Raw genomic sequence first — 15,834 nt, 5'->3', positions numbered from 1 at the left:
ACCAAACTCCTTTGTGTGTGTGGGTCCAAATGGCACACTACTACCTTTTGACCAGGGCCCATAGGGTGCACTATAATGGGGATAGAGAGACATTTGGGACACGGCCCTAATGTCCAAATAGCTCTATAGTTTAGCCTACACAGGACAAGGAGCTAACAACGGTTATTTTATGTTTTACATTACAGCCACTACTTCAGCCAACACGAGCAAAAATGGAAGGAAATCAGCTCAACTCCTTATTTGGTTTAATGTTACTTGAAGGTGATTTGGCAGGATTCAAAAATATATTGCACAATTGGCCCCATCACTTGCATCGATTGACTAGTTAGATAAAGTTTGTAGTGGCTGTTTAAAGATCCATAGATGACAATTTCCCCTGGCCCATAGACTACTGTCAGGGTGAGGAACCATCACCATCGAGTTGTAAAATCCTGAACATCCCCTTTAAGGCCTACAGCCCTTTAAGTAATCAATAATAGTAGAACAATGGTATTCCAAAAACAACACAATTCCTCTCTTTCTCATGGCTCTCCTCCTCTTCCTCTCGTTTCTTTCTCATGGCTCTCCTCCTCTTCCTCACGTTTCTTTCTCATGGCTCTCCTCCTCTTCCTCACGTTTCTTTCTCATGGCTCTCCTCCTCTTCCTGTCGTTTCTTTCTCATGGCTCTCCTCCTCTTCCTCTCGTCTCTTTCTCATGGCTCTCCTCCTCTTCCTCTCGTTTCTTTCTCATGGCTCTCCTCCTCTTCCTCTCGTTTCTTTCTCATGGCTCTCCTCCTCTTCCTCTCGTTTCTTTCTCATGGCTCTCCTCTTCCTCTCGTTTCTTTCTCATGGCTCTCCTCTTCCTCATTTCTTTCTCATGGCTCTCCTCCTCTTCCTCATTTCTTTTTCATGGCTCTCCTCTTCCTCATTTCTTCCTCATGGCTCTCCTCTTCCTCATTTCTTTCTCATGGCTCTCCTCCTCTTCCTCATTTCTTTGTCATGGCTCTCCTCTTCCTCATTTCTTCCTCATGGCTCTCCTCTTCCTCATTTATTTTTCATGGCTCTCCTCTTCCTCATTTCTTTCTCATGGCTCTCCTCCTCTTCCTCATTTTTTCTCATGGCTCTCCTCTTCCTCATTTCTTCCTCATGGCTCTCCTCTTCCTCATTTATTTTTCATGGCTCTCCTCCTCTTCCTCATTTCTTTGTCATGGCTCTCCTCTTCCTCATTTCTTTCTCATGGCTCTCCTCTTCCTCATTTCTTTCTCATGGCTCTCCTCCTCATCCTCTCTTCAGTCTAAACAAGTATTTTGCTGTTTCATTTGGCCATGGTAGGGGAGTGTTGATACACACACACATAAACACGGCAAGGGTTAGGAGCGAGGGTTAGGGTTAGGATCGAGGGTTAGGGTTAGGAGCGAGGGTTAGGGTTAGGAGCGAGGGTTAGGGTTAGGGTTAGGATCGAGGGTTTGGGTTAGGAGCGAGGGTTAGGGTTAGGAGCGAGGGTTAGGGTTAGGAGCTAGGGTTAGTTTTAGGGTTAGGAGCGAGGGTTAGGGTTAGGATCGAGGGTTAGGGTTAGGTAGAGTTAGGGTTAGGGTTAGGTAGGGTTAGGATCGAGGGTTAGGGTTAGGTAGTGTTAGGAGCGAGGGTTAGGGTTAGGATTAGGGTTAGGAGCGAGGGTTAGGGTTAGGGTTAGGGTTAGTAGCGAGGGTTAGGGTTAGAAGCGAGGGTTAGGGTTAGGGTTAGGGTTAGGAGCGAGGGTTAGGGTTAGGAGCGAGGGTTAGGGTTAGGGTTAGGATTAGGGTTAGGAGCGAGGGTTAGGGTTAGGAGCGAGGGTTAGGAGCGAGGGTTAGGGTTAGGAGCGAGGGTTAGGGTTAGGAGCGAGGGTTAGGGTTAGGGTTAGGAGCGAGGGTTAGGGTTAGGAGCGAGGGTTAGGGTTAGGAGCGAGGGTTAGGGTTAGTTTTAGGGTTAGGAGCGAGGGTTAGGGTTAGGGTTAGGAGCGAGGGTTAGGGTTAGGAGCGAGGGTTAGGGTTAGGAGCGAGGGTTAGGGTTAGGAGCGAGGGTTAGGGTTAGGGTTAGGAGCGAGGGTTAGGGTTAGGAGCGAGGGTTAGGGTTAGGGTTAGGATCGAGGGTTAGGGTTAGGGTTAGGAGCGAGGGTTAGGGTTAGGGTTAGGAGCGAGGGTTAGGGTTAGGAGCGAGGGTTAGGGTTAGGAGCGAGGGTTAGGGTTAGGGTTAGGAGCAAGGGTTAGGGTTAGGGTTAGGAGCGAGGGTTAGGGTTAGGGTTAGGAGCGAGGGTTAGGGTTAGGGTTAGGAGCGAGGGTTAGGGTTAGGGTTAGGTATTTAAGTATTTTGCTGTTTCATTTGGCCATGGTAGGGGAGTGTTGGTACACACACACATAAACACATAAACACGGCAAGGGTGTGTTGGTGACTTTTTAGACAGTCCCTGCAGCTGTAAATACACTGTCTCATGGTAGAGCGAGTGTGTGTGTGTGTTTAATTATACTTGAGGTCCATACAAGAACACTAAACAAACACAAATGTGACCAACTGGGGACATTCTGTCCCCACAAGATCAAATACTATTTATAGGGGGTTTAGGGTTAGAATTAGGAGCGAGGGTTAGGTTTAGGGTTAGGTTTAAGGTTAGGTTTAGGGGCCAGGGTTAGGAGCGTGGGTTAGGTTTAGGGTTAGGTTTAAGGTTAGGTTTAGGGGCCAGGGTTAGGAGCATGGGTTAGGTTTAGGGTTGGGTTTAAGATTAGGTTTAGGGGCTAGGGTTAGGAGCGTGGGTTAGGTTTAGGGTTAGGTTTAAGGGCTAGGGTTAGGTTTAAGGTTAGGGTTAGGTTTAGGGGCTAGGTTTAGGAGCATGGGTTAGGTTTAGGGTTAGGTTTAAGGGCTAGGGTTAGCTTAGGGTTAGGGTTAGGGTTAGGGTTAGGAGTTAGGGTTAGGGTTAGGGTTAGGAGCGTGGGTTAGGTTTAGGGTTAGGTTTAAGGTTAGGTTTAGGGGCCAGGGTTAGGAGCATGGGTTAGGTTTAGGGTTGGGTTTAAGATTAGGTTTAGGGGCTAGGGTTAGGAGCGTGGGTTAGGTTTAGGGTTAGGTTTAAGGGCTAGGGTTAGGTTTAAGGTTAGGGTTAGGTTTAGGGGCTAGGTTTAGGAGCATGGGTTAGGTTTAGGGTTAGGTTTAAGGGCTAGGGTTAGCTTTAAGGTTAGGTTTAGGGGCTAGGGTGAGGGTTAGGAATGGGTTAGGTTTAGAGTTAGGTTTAAGGCTAGGGTTAGGGTTAGGGTTAGGTTTAAGGGCTAGGGTTAGGTTTATGGTTAAGGTTAGGAGCTGGGGTTAGTTTTAGGGTTAGGAGCTAGGGTTAGTTTTAAGGTTAGGAGCTAGGGTTAGTTTTAGGGTTAGGAGCTAGGGTTAGGTTTAGGGTTAGGAGCTAGGGTTAGGGTTAGGAGCTAGGGTTAGGAGCTTGGGTTAGGGTTAGGAGCGAGGTTTAGGGTTAGGAGCTAGGGTTAGTTTAGGGTTAGGAGCTAGGGTTAGTTTTAGGGTTAGGAGCTTGGGTTAGGGTTAGGAGCTTGGGTTAGGGTTAGGAGCAAGGGTTAGGGTTAGGAGCGAGGGTTAGGGTTAGTTTTAGGGTTAGGGTTAGGAGCGAGGGTTAGGGTTAGTTTTAGGGTTAGGAGCGAGGGTTAGGGTTAGGAGCGAGGGTTAGGGTTAGGAGCGAGGGTTAGGGTTAGGAGCGAGGGTTAGGGTTGGGAGCGAGGGTTAGGGTTAGAGTTAGGAGCTAGGGTTAGGGTTAGGAGCGAGGGTTAGGGTTGGGAGAGAGGGTTAGGGTTAGAGTTAGGAGCTAGGGTTAGGGTTAGGAGCGAGGTTTAGGGTTGGGAGCGAGGGTTAGGGTTAGGGTTAGGAGCGAGGGTTAGGGTTAGGGTTAGGAGCGAGGGTTAGGGTTAGGGTTAGGTATTTAAGTATTTTGCTGTTTCATTTGGCCATGGTAGGGGAGTGTTGGTACACACACACATAAACACATAAACACGGCAAGGGTGTGTTGGTGACTTTTTAGACAGTCCCTGCAGCTGTAAATACACTGTCTCATGGTAGAGCGAGTGTGTGTGTGTGTTTAATTATACTTGAGGTCCATACAAGAACACTAAACAAACACAAATGTGACCAACTGGGGACATTCTGTCCCCACAAGATCAAATACTATTTATAGGGGGTTTAGGGTTAGAATTAGGAGCGAGGGTTAGGTTTAGGGTTAGGTTTAAGGTTAGGTTTAGGGGCCAGGGTTAGGAGCGTGGGTTAGGTTTAGGGTTAGGTTTAAGGTTAGGTTTAGGGGCCAGGGTTAGGAGCATGGGTTAGGTTTAGGGTTGGGTTTAAGATTAGGTTTAGGGGCTAGGGTTAGGAGCTTGGGTTAGGTTTAGGGTTAGGTTTAAGGGCTAGGGTTAGGTTTAAGGTTAGGGTTAGGTTTAGGGGCTAGGTTTAGGAGCATGGGTTAGGTTTAGGGTTAGGTTTAAGGGCTAGGGTTAGCTTAGGGTTAGGGTTAGGGTTAGGGGTTAGGGTTAGGGTTAGGAGCGTGGGTTAGGTTTAGGGTTAGGTTTAAGGTTAGGTTTAGGGGCCAGGGTTAGGAGCATGGGTTAGGTTTAGGGTTGGGTTTAAGATTAGGTTTAGGGGCTAGGGTTAGGAGCGTGGGTTAGGTTTAGGGTTAGGTTTAAGGGCTAGGGTTAGGTTTAAGGTTAGGGTTAGGTTTAGGGGCTAGGTTTAGGAGCATGGGTTAGGTTTAGGGTTAGGTTTAAGGGCTAGGGTTAGCTTTAAGGTTAGGTTTAGGGGCTAGGGTGAGGGTTAGGAATGGGTTAGGTTTAGAGTTAGGTTTAAGGCTAGGGTTAGGGTTAGGGTTAGGTTTAAGGGCTAGGGTTAGGTTTATGGTTAAGGTTAGGAGCTGGGGTTAGTTTTAGGGTTAGGAGCTAGGGTTAGTTTTAAGGTTAGGAGCTAGGGTTAGTTTTAGGGTTAGGAGCTAGGGTTAGGTTTAGGGTTAGGAGCTAGGGTTAGGGTTAGGAGCTAGGGTTAGGAGCTTGGGTTAGGGTTAGGAGCGAGGTTTAGGGTTAGGAGCTAGGGTTAGTTTAGGGTTAGGAGCTAGGGTTAGTTTTAGGGTTAGGAGCTTGGGTTAGGGTTAGGAGCTTGGGTTAGGGTTAGGAGCAAGGGTTAGGGTTAGGAGCGAGGGTTAGGGTTAGTTTTAGGGTTAGGGTTAGGAGCGAGGGTTAGGGTTAGTTTTAGGGTTAGGAGCGAGGGTTAGGGTTAGGAGCGAGGGTTAGGGTTAGGAGCGAGGGTTAGGGTTAGGAGCGAGGGTTAGGGTTGGGAGCGAGGGTTAGGGTTAGAGTTAGGAGCTAGGGTTAGGGTTAGGAGCGAGGGTTAGGGTTGGGAGAGAGGGTTAGGGTTAGAGTTAGGAGCTAGGGTTAGGGTTAGGAGCGAGGTTTAGGGTTGGGAGCGAGGGTTAGGGTTAGGGTTAGGAGCGAGGGTTAGGGTTAGGAGCGAGGGTTAGGGTTAGGAGCGAGGGTTAGGGTTAGGGTTAGGAGCGAGGGTTAGGGTTAGGGAAAACTTGTATTTTAATACTGGTGGTAATGAGACTTGTCTATTGGTGAAAGAGACCTTTGCCACTGTAAAATAATGACTGTGTGTGTGTGTGTGTGTGTGTGTGTGTGTGTGTGTGTGTGTGTGTGTGTGTGTGTGTGTGTGTGTGTGTGTGTGTGTGTGTGTGTGTGTGTGTGTGTGTGTGTGTGTGTGTGTGTGTGGTCAGTTTTTCAAAGTGGGCAGCAAGGGAGCGACCAAGGGACATTCTTTCACCATCGCATCACTTCCTGTAACTCCCAACTTTTCCCTTCCTGACTTCCTGTTACTTAGACCTACTGTGGAAGGACACAAACGCACACACAATCTGTAATGTCTGAAAATATCCTCTCCTGCACACTATGAGAAAATATGACCAGACAGGCCACATCACTGCCCTAAAGCAGGCATAGCGAGTCAATCCCTGGAATTGTCAAATTGGAATGAATTTATGGTTGTTAGGTACAGGATTTCAAAACTAGTACAACAACCCTGTTCTCTCTCTCTCTCTCACACACCACATCATGTATTACAGCTGGTCGGTACAAAGGCTTTTTGTCAAAACAGGAAGGAGACTACTTCTTCATCCCAAATGGTATCCTTTTCCCTCAGTGGTGAACTATAATTATCAAAAATATAGAACGCAACACGCAACAATTTCAAAGATTTAACTGAGTAACAGTTCATAGAAGGAAATCAGTCAATTGAAATTAATTCCTTATGGCCATGATCTATGGGTGTCACCTGACTGGACAGGTCCACCTGACTGGACAGAACCAGTCAATCAAAATGATTACAGACAGAAATATTTATCTCAGACAATCCCACGGGTGAAAGACCAGGGTGTGGAGGTCCTGGGCTGGCGTGGTTACGTGGTCTGCGATGTACTGACAAATTCTCTAACACGACATTGACGGCGGCTCATGGTCGCAAAATTAACTTGACATTATCAGGCAACAGCTCTGGTGGACATTCCTCAAGTCAGAGTGCCAACTGCACGCTCCCTCAAATCTGTGGCACTGTGTTGTGTGACAAAACTGCACATTTTAGAGTGGCCTTTTATTGTCCCCCAGCACAAGGTACACCTGTGTAATGATCATGCTGTTTAATCAGCTTCTTGATAAATCACACCTGTCAGGTGGATTGATTATCTTGGCAAAGGAGAAATGTTATTATCAGGGATGTCAACACATTTGTGCACAACATTAGAGAGAAATACGTTTTTGTGCGTATGAAACATTTCTGGAACATGGGACCAACACTTTACATGTGTGCGTGTGTGTGTGTGTGTGTGTGTGTGTGGGAAGGGAATGGATGATGTTTGTAGGTTATTCTGACCTGGAAATGCCTTTGTAGGCTGACTCCCAAATCACACCCTATTCCCTAGTTGGTGCACTACTTTTGACTGGATCGTGTTGTGGCCTGACTGGATCGTGTTTTTGACACGATCCAGTCAAAAGTAGTGCACCAACTAGGGAATAGGGTGTGATTTGGGAGTCAGCCTACAAAGGCATTTCCAGGTCAGAATAACCTACAAACATCATCCATTCCCTTCCCACACACACACACACACACGCACACACAAAGCCATACACACAACCGCACACAAGCAGCCACACACACACACACACACACACGCAGCCACACACACACACACACAGTCACACACACACGCAGCCACACACACACGCAGCCACACACACACACTCACAGCCACACACACACACACACACAGCCACACACACACACAGCCACACACACACACACACAGCCACACACACACAGCCACACACACACACAGCCACACACACACGCAGTCAACACACACACGCAGCCACACCCCCACGCAGCCACACACACACACACGCGGCCACACACACACATACAGCCTCACACACATGCAGCCACACCCACACTCAGTCACACACACACACAGCCACGAGCAGCCACACGCAGCCACACACACACACACACACACACACACACACACACACACAGACAGACAGAACAGTAATTTATTCCGCTTGTATTTTAATACTGGTGGTAATGAGATTTGGCGATTGGTGAAAGAGACCTTTGCCACTGTAAAATAACGACTGTGTGTGTGTGTGTGTGTGTGTGTGTGTGTGTGTGTGTGTGTGTGTGTGTGTGTATGCGTTGCTTGCTCTTTGGGGTTTTAGGCTGGGTTTCTATATCAGCACTTTGTGACATCAGCTGATGTAAAAAGGGCTTTATAAAATCCATTTGATTGATTGATTGGCTGTATGTTTCTGAACACAGTAATGTTCCATTCGGGATAAATGGTTTCCCTCACAAACCCAGTCTCAATCCACACACATCCTGCCACGGCTGGCTCCCTCAGTGAGAGACGAGGGGGTGTAAAAAAGACATGGTCACTTAGTGAAGTTCAGAACAGCTGTTGAACAGAGAGACAGACCGTAGGACTGGGACTCACTGGAAGAGATCACGTGTTACTACCAAAAAATTATACATACAGTACAGTACTGATTACTCCCTGTGGAAAGTCATTATATATACTACTGATTATAGTACTGATTACCCCCTGGGTAAAGTCATTATATATAGTACTGATTACCCCCTGGGTAAAGTCATTATATATAGTACTGATTATAGTACTGAATAATCCATGGGTAAAGTCATTATATATACGACTGACTATAGTACTGATTACTCCCTGGGTAAAGTCATTATATATACTACTGATTATAGTACTGAACACTCCCTGGGTAAAGTCATTATATATAGTACTGATTATAGTACTGAATACTCCCTGGGTAAAGTCATTATATATAGTACTGATTATAGTACTGAATACTCCCTGGGTAAAGTCATTATATATAGTACTGATTATAGTACTGAATACTCCCTGGGTAAAGTCATTATATATACTACTGATTATAGTACTGATTACTCCCTGGGTAAAGTCATTATATATAGTACTGAATACTCCCTGGGTAAAGTCATTATATATGCTACTGATTATAGTACTGATTACTCCCTGGGTAAAGTCATTATATATACTACTGATTATAGTACTGAATACTCCCTGGGTAAAGTCATTATATATACTACTGATTATAGTACTGAATATTCCCTGGGTAAAGTCATTATATATAGTACTGATTATAGTACTGTATACTCCCTGGGTAAAGTCATTATATATAGTACTGATTATAGTACTGATTACTCCCTGGGTAAAGTCATCATATATACTACTGATTATAGTACTGATTACTCCCTGGGTAAAGTCATCATATATACTACTGATTACAGTACTGATTACTCCCTGGGTAAAGTCATTGTATATAGGAGTTGGAGGGTTGATGATAGAGAGGAGGTGGAGTGTTGATGATAGAGAGGAGTTGGAGGGTTGATGACAGAGAGGAGGTGGAGGGGTGATGACAGAGAGGAGGTGGAGGGGTGATGACAGAGAGGAGGTGGAGGGGTGATGACAGAGAGGAGGTGGAGGGTTGATGATGGAGAGGAGGTGGATGGTTGATGACAGAGAGGAGATGGAGGGTTGATGACAGAGAGGAGGTGGAGGGTTGATAACAGAGAGGAGGTGGAGGGTTGATGACAGAGAGGAGGTGGAGGGTTGATGATAGAGAGGAGGTGGATGGTTGATGACAGAGAGGAGTTGGAGGAGTGATGACAGAGAGGAGGTGGAGGGTTGATGACAGAGAGGAGTTGGAGGAGTGATGACAGAGAGGAGGTGGAGGGTTGATGACAGAGAGGAGGTGGAGGGTTGATGACAGAGAGGAGGTGGAGGGTTGATGATGGAGAGGAGGTGCAGGGTTGATGACAGAGAGGAGATGGAGGGTTGATGACAGAGAGGAGGTGGAGGGTTGATAACAGAGAGGAGGTGGAGGGTTGATGACAGAGAGGAGGTGGAGGGTTGATGATAGAGAGGAGGTGGAGGGTTGATGACAGAGAGGAGTTGGAGGAGTGATGACAGAGAGGAGGTGGAGGGTTGATGACAGAGAGGAGTTGGAGGAGTGATGACAGAGAGGAGGTGGAGGGTTGATGATAGAGAGGAGGTGGAGTGTTGATTACAGAGAGGAGGTGGAGGGTTGATGACAGAGAGGAGGTGGAGGGTTGATGATAGAGAGGAGGTGGAGGGTTGATGACAGAGAGGAGGTGGAGGGGTGATGACAGAGAGGAGGTGGAGGGTTGATGACAGAGAGGAGGTGGAGGGTTAATAACAGAGAGGAGGTGGAGTGTTGATTACAGAGAGGAGGTGGAGGGTTGATGACAGAGAGGAGGTGGAGGGTTGATGATAGAGAGGAGGTGGAGGGTTGATGACAGAGAGGAGGTGGAGGGGTGATGACCGAGAGGAGGTGGAGGGTTAATGATAGAGAGGAGGTGGAGGGTTGATGACAGAGAGGAGGTGGAGGAGTGATGACAGAGAGGAGGTGGAGGGTTGATGACAGAGAGGAGGTGGAGGGTTGATGATAGAGAGATGGAGGGTTGATGATAGAGAGGAGGTGGAGGGTTGATGACAGAGAGGAGGTGGAGGGTTGATGACAGAGAGGAGGTGGAGGGTTGATGATAGAGAGATGGAGGGTTGATGATAGAGAGGAGGTGGAGGGTTGATGATAGAGAGGAGGTGGAGGGTTAATAACAGAGAGGAGGTGGAGTGTTGATTACAGAGAGGAGGTGGAGGGTTGATGACGGAGAGGAGGTGGAGTGTTGATTACAGAGATGAGGTGGAGGGTTGATGACAGAGAGGAGGTGGAGGGTTAATAACAGAGAGGAGGTGGAGTGTTGATTACAGAGAGGAGGTGGAGGGTTGATGACGGAGAGGAGGTGGAGTGTTGATTACAGAGATGAGGTGGAGGGTTGATGACAGAGAGGAGGTGGAGTGTTGATTACAGAGAGGAGGTGGAGGGTTGATGACAGAGAGGAGGTGGAGGGTTAATAACAGAGAGGAGGTGGAGGGTTGATGATAGAGAGGAGGTGGAGTGTTGATTACAGAGAGGAGGTGGAGGGTTGATGACGGAGAGGAGGTGGAGTGTTGATTACAGAGATGAAGTGGAGGGTTGATGACAGAGAGGAGGTGGAGGGTTGATGACAGAGAGGAGGTGGAGGGTTGATGACAGAGAGGAGGTGGAGGGTTGATGACAGAGAGGAGGTGGAGGGTTGATGACAGAGAGGAGGTGGAGGGTTGATGATAGAGAGATGGAGGGTTGATGATAGAGAGGAGGTGGAGGGTTGATGACAGAGAGGAGGTGGAGGGTTGATGACAGAGAGGAGGTGGAGGGGTGATGACAGAGAGGAGGTGAAGGGTTGATGACAGAGAGGAGGTGGAGGGTTGATGACAGAGAGGACGTGGAGGGTTGATAACAGAGAGGAGGTGGAGGGTTGATGATAGAGAGATGGAGGGTTGATGATAGAGAGGAGGTGGAGGGTTGATGACAGAGAGGAGGTGGAGGTTTGATGACAGAGAGGACGTGGAGGGTTGATGACAGAGAGGAGGTGGAGGGTTGATGACAGAGAGGAGGTGGAGGGTTGATGACAGAGAGGAGGTGGAGGGTTGATGATAGAGAGATGGAGGGTTGATGATAGAGAGGAGGTGGAGGGTTGATGACAGAGAGGAGGTGGAGGGTTGATGACAGAGAGGAGGTGGAGGGGTGATGACAGAGAGGAGGTGAAGGGTTGATGACAGAGAGGAGGTGGAGGGTTGATGACAGAGAGGACGTGGAGGGTTGATAACAGAGAGGAGGTGGAGGGTTGATGATAGAGAGATGGAGGGTTGATGATAGAGAGGAGGTGGAGGGTTGATGACAGAGAGGAGGTGGAGGGGTGATGACAGAGAGGAGGTGAAGGGTTGATGACAGAGAGGAGGTGGAGGGTTGATGACAGAGAGGACGTGGAGGGTTGATAACAGAGAGGAGGTGGAGGGTTGATGATAGAGAGATGGAGGGTTGATGATAGAGAGGAGGTGGAGGGTTGATGACAGAGAGGAGGTGGAGGTTTGATGACAGAGAGGACGTGGAGGGTTGATGACAGAGAGGAGGTGGAGGGTTGATGACAGAGAGGAGGTGGAGGGTTGATGACAGAGAGGAGGTGGAGGGTTGATGATAGAGAGATGGAGGGTTGATGATAGAGAGGAGGTGGAGGGTTGATGACAGAGAGGAGGTGGAGGGTTGATGACAGAGAGGAGGTGGAGGGGTGATGACAGAGAGGAGGTGAAGGGTTGATGACAGAGAGGAGGTGGAGGGTTGATGACAGAGAGGACGTGGAGGGTTGATAACAGAGAGGAGGTGGAGGGTTGATGATAGAGAGATGGAGGGTTGATGATAGAGAGGAGGTGGAGGGTTGATGACAGAGAGGAGGTGGAGGTTTGATGACAGAGAGGACGTGGAGGGTTGATGACAGAGAGGAGGTGGAGGGTTGATGACAGAGAGGACGTGGAGGGTTGATAACAGAGAGGAGGTGGAGGGTTGATGATAGAGAGGAGGTGGAGTTTTGATGATAGAGAGGAGGTGGAGGGTTGATGACAGAGAGGAGGTTGAAACTCACGCTAAGTAATCCACAATGAGACAAACACACCATCACAACTATGTTGCAAATCAACAGAAATAATCCCCTACAGTCTGGTGAGAATGTCCTCCTGAGTGAAACACATTTTACTTAAACCTTATTTTAGTTGACTGAGAGTTGACTAAAGTTGACTGAGAACACTTTCTCATTTACAGCAACAACCTAGGGAATAGTTACAGGGGAGAGGAGGAGGATGAATGAGCCAATTGGAAGCTGATGATGATTAGGTGGCCATGATGGTATAAAGGCCAGATTGGGAATTTAGCCAGGCCACCGGGGTTAACACCACTACTCTTTAGTGACCACAGAGAGTCAGGACACTCATTTACGTCCCATCCGAAAGACTGCACCCTACACAGGGCAATGTCCCCAATCACTGCCCAGGGGCATTGGGATATTTTTTAGACCAGAGGAAAGACTGCCTCCTACTGGCCCTCCAACACCACTTCCAGCTCTCGCACCGTCAAGGAAGCCATTCTAGTCAGTCTCTCAGAACACATATAGATGTTGATAACATTTTTAAAAGCTTGGGATTTGGTTTAATTCATCAGAAACAACTCTCATGTTCATGTTAAAGGCCCAGTCCAGTCAAAAAATGTGATTCTACCGTGTTTAATATTTACACCCTAGGAGGTTGGAATAATACTGTGAAATTGTGTAAATGATGATAATGTCCTTTTAGTGTAAGAGCTGTTTGGAAAGACTTCCTGAAATGTCATCCTGTTTTGGTGGGATAGAGTTTTGGACTTCTATGGTGACATCACCAAGCAGTAAATGAGTTAATAGACCAATAAGAAAGAGAGTTCCAAACCTCCCCACTCAGACCACTCCCAGACAGTCCAAGCAAAATTATTGTTTAAGAAATTGCCCTTTGCTAAGAAGCTATTTTTTGTTTAATTTTTTAACCATTTTAAATTGGAAACTGTAGATTTGATATTGAGATGAAAACTGCTAGATTTGCCCTTTAACCCATTGGTGCATACTTACACCGAGGCCTTTCCATGTCCTTCATATCTACCGGAGTGACAATATAGTGGGGGTTTGTGACAACGCTGCCTGAGGAAGACTCTAGTAGTTGAGATGGGTCACAGTTATGTGTCCTGTTGTACTAGGCTGACTGCTCCCATATCTATTCATTGGTAAATATATCATGTCACTAAAGTCAGGTCATTTGTCATCATTCTTTGGAATAAGCTATAAAATGTATTTGGTCCAGTTCTCACCCTGACCACACGGAGGCAGTGCGACATGGACAGGAGTCAATGTGAGAACCAGGCCAGGGGAAAGTCCCTCTTTACCATCCAAACCCTGGGTGAGTCTGTGATAGACTGGCTTCTGAGTGGAAACACTACTGCCATTAGTTCTGCTGAGACAGGCAAACTGCCAGGGTGGGGCACTAAAGTGTGTGTGTGTGTGTGTTTGTGTGTGTGTGTGTGTGTGTGTGTGTGTGTGTGTGTGTGTGTGTGTGTGTGTGTGTGTGTGTGTGTGTGTGTGTGTGTGTGAGAGAGTGAGAGTGAGAGTGTGTGTGTGTGTGTGTGTGTGTGTGTGTGTGTGTGTGTGTGTGTGTGTGTGTGTGTGTGTGTGTGTGTGTGTGTGTGTGTGTGTAATCCTGGGACAACACCAGACGTTATCTTAGCTGTGTGTTTTGGTTGATCTGAGGTCTGCTTACATCAGATTAAAACGATAGGTCACCCTTGACCCCCCTTTGACACACACAGGATGAGAGAGGGCAGACTTATGTCCTCCTCACAGATTCACAGCTTCCTGTCAAATCCTAAAAGGTCAAAGGGCACTTTGTCTGGGTGTATCTCAATTTCCTTCAACCGTACTAGTGTGAAAGTTGTGGAAGTGAATAACCCTATCCTGTGACGTCAAATGAATGTAACGTAAAGAAAGAAGAGAAACCGCCCACAAGCACAAGACACTGACACGGTTTCCTGACACAAAGTCAGATTCCACAGCCACAAAGTCAGATTCCACAGCCACAAAGTCAGATTCCACAGCCACAAAGTCAGATTCCACAGCCACAAAGTCAGATTCCACATCCACAAAGTCAGATTCCACAGCCACAAAGTCAGATTCCACAGCCACAAAGTCAGATTCCACAGCCACAAAGTCAAAATGGGCTTTTTAGGCTTAATTTAAGGTTTTTATTTGTATTTTATTTAAACTTTTTCTATGCAAGTCTGTTAAGAACAAACTTTTATTTACAATGACGGCCTACCCAGGCCAAACACTAACCCAGAGTTTAGGATTGGGCATAAAGTTAACAGTGTGGTTAAGGTAAGGGAAAAGGTTAGGACAAGGCTAAAAATCAAATTTAAGATGATCAATTGCAGAAATAGCTGGGGTTTATGACTATGGCAATTAGTGACGAACCACTTGGTTTGTCAGCTCCTACCTGCGTACGGTGATCTTCAGTATCCTATAGGATCCCTTGATGAGGATGAGGGCCTCTTGTCGTGAACCATACAGGGCTGATCCATTAATATTCACCAGCTCATCTCCCACCCTCAGCTTGTTACACTGTTCTGCCTTTCCATCATCTTCTATCTGGAGAAAGAGAGAGAGAGAGAGACATACAGAGAGAGAGAGGGAGGAGAGAGAGAGAGACATACAGAGAGAGTGAGAGACAGAGATAGATAGACAGACAGACAGACAGACAGACAGACAGACAGACAGACAGACAGAGAGAGAGAGAGAGAGAGAGAGAGAGAGGAGAGAGACATACAGAGAGAGAGAGAGAGAGAGAGAGAGAGAGAGAGAGGAGAGAGACATACAGAGATAGACAGACAGACAGACATACAGACAGACAGACAGACAGACAGACAGACAGACAGACAGACAGACAGACAGACAGACAGACAGAGGAGAGAGAGAGACATATAGAGAGAGAGGAGAGAGAGAGACATACAGAGAGAGAGAGAGGGGAGAGAGAGAGACATACAGAGAGTGAGGAGAGAGAGAGACATACAGAGAGAGAGGAGAGAGAGAGAGACAGGAGAGAGACATACAGAGAGAGAGAGGAGAGAGACAGAGAGAGGGAGACATACAGAGAGAGAGAGACAGAGAGAGGGAGACATACATACAGAGAGAGAGAGACATACAGAGACAGAGAGACATACATACAGAGAGAGGGAGACAGGAGAGAGACATACAGAGAGAGAGAAAGAGAGAGACATACAGAGAGAGAGAGAGAGAGACATAGAGAGAGAGAGAGAGAGAGAGAGAGAGCAAGAGAGAGCGTGAGAGAGAGAGAGACAGGAGAGAGACATACACACAGAGAGAGAGAGACATACAGAGAGAGAGAGAGAGAGAGAGACATACAGAGAGACATACAGAGAGAGAGAGACATACAGAGAGACATATATATTTTTATATATATAGAGAGAGAGAGACATACAGAGAGAGACATTCAGAGAGAGAGAGAGACATACAGAGAGAGAGAGAGACATTCAGAGAGAGAGAGAGACATTCAGAGAGAGAGAGAGACATACAGAGAGAGAGAGAGACATTCAGAGAGAGAGAGACATACATACAGAGAGAGAGAGAGAGAGAGACATACAGAGAGAGAGAGAAAGACATACAGAGAGAGAGGGAGAGAGAGAGACATTCAGAGAGAGAGAGAGAGACAGAGAGAGAGAGAGAGAGAGAGAGACAGAGAGAGAGAGAGAGAGAGAGACATACAGAGAGAGAGAGAAAGACA

General features: G+C 47.1%; 1 protein-coding gene across 1 annotated transcript in view; it reads right to left on the bottom strand.

Moving 5' to 3' along the window:
* LOC110532907 (protein Shroom4) overlaps positions 1-15,834 on the bottom strand; it is a 102,185-nt gene that overhangs the window by 55,535 nt on the left and 30,816 nt on the right. Inside the window, exon 2 of the mRNA XM_036989244.1 lies at positions 14,530-14,681. Coding sequence (XP_036845139.1) covers positions 14,530-14,681 — 152 coding nt within the window. The remainder of the gene's footprint in view (positions 1-14,529; positions 14,682-15,834) is intronic.

Source organism: Oncorhynchus mykiss, chromosome 9 (genome assembly GCF_013265735.2).
Source record: "Oncorhynchus mykiss isolate Arlee chromosome 9, USDA_OmykA_1.1, whole genome shotgun sequence".
NCBI classification, from domain to species: Eukaryota; Metazoa; Chordata; class Actinopteri; order Salmoniformes; family Salmonidae; genus Oncorhynchus; species Oncorhynchus mykiss.
The sequence above is the reverse complement of the archived record's forward strand: the minus strand, read 5'-3'. Positions and strand labels throughout refer to the sequence as shown.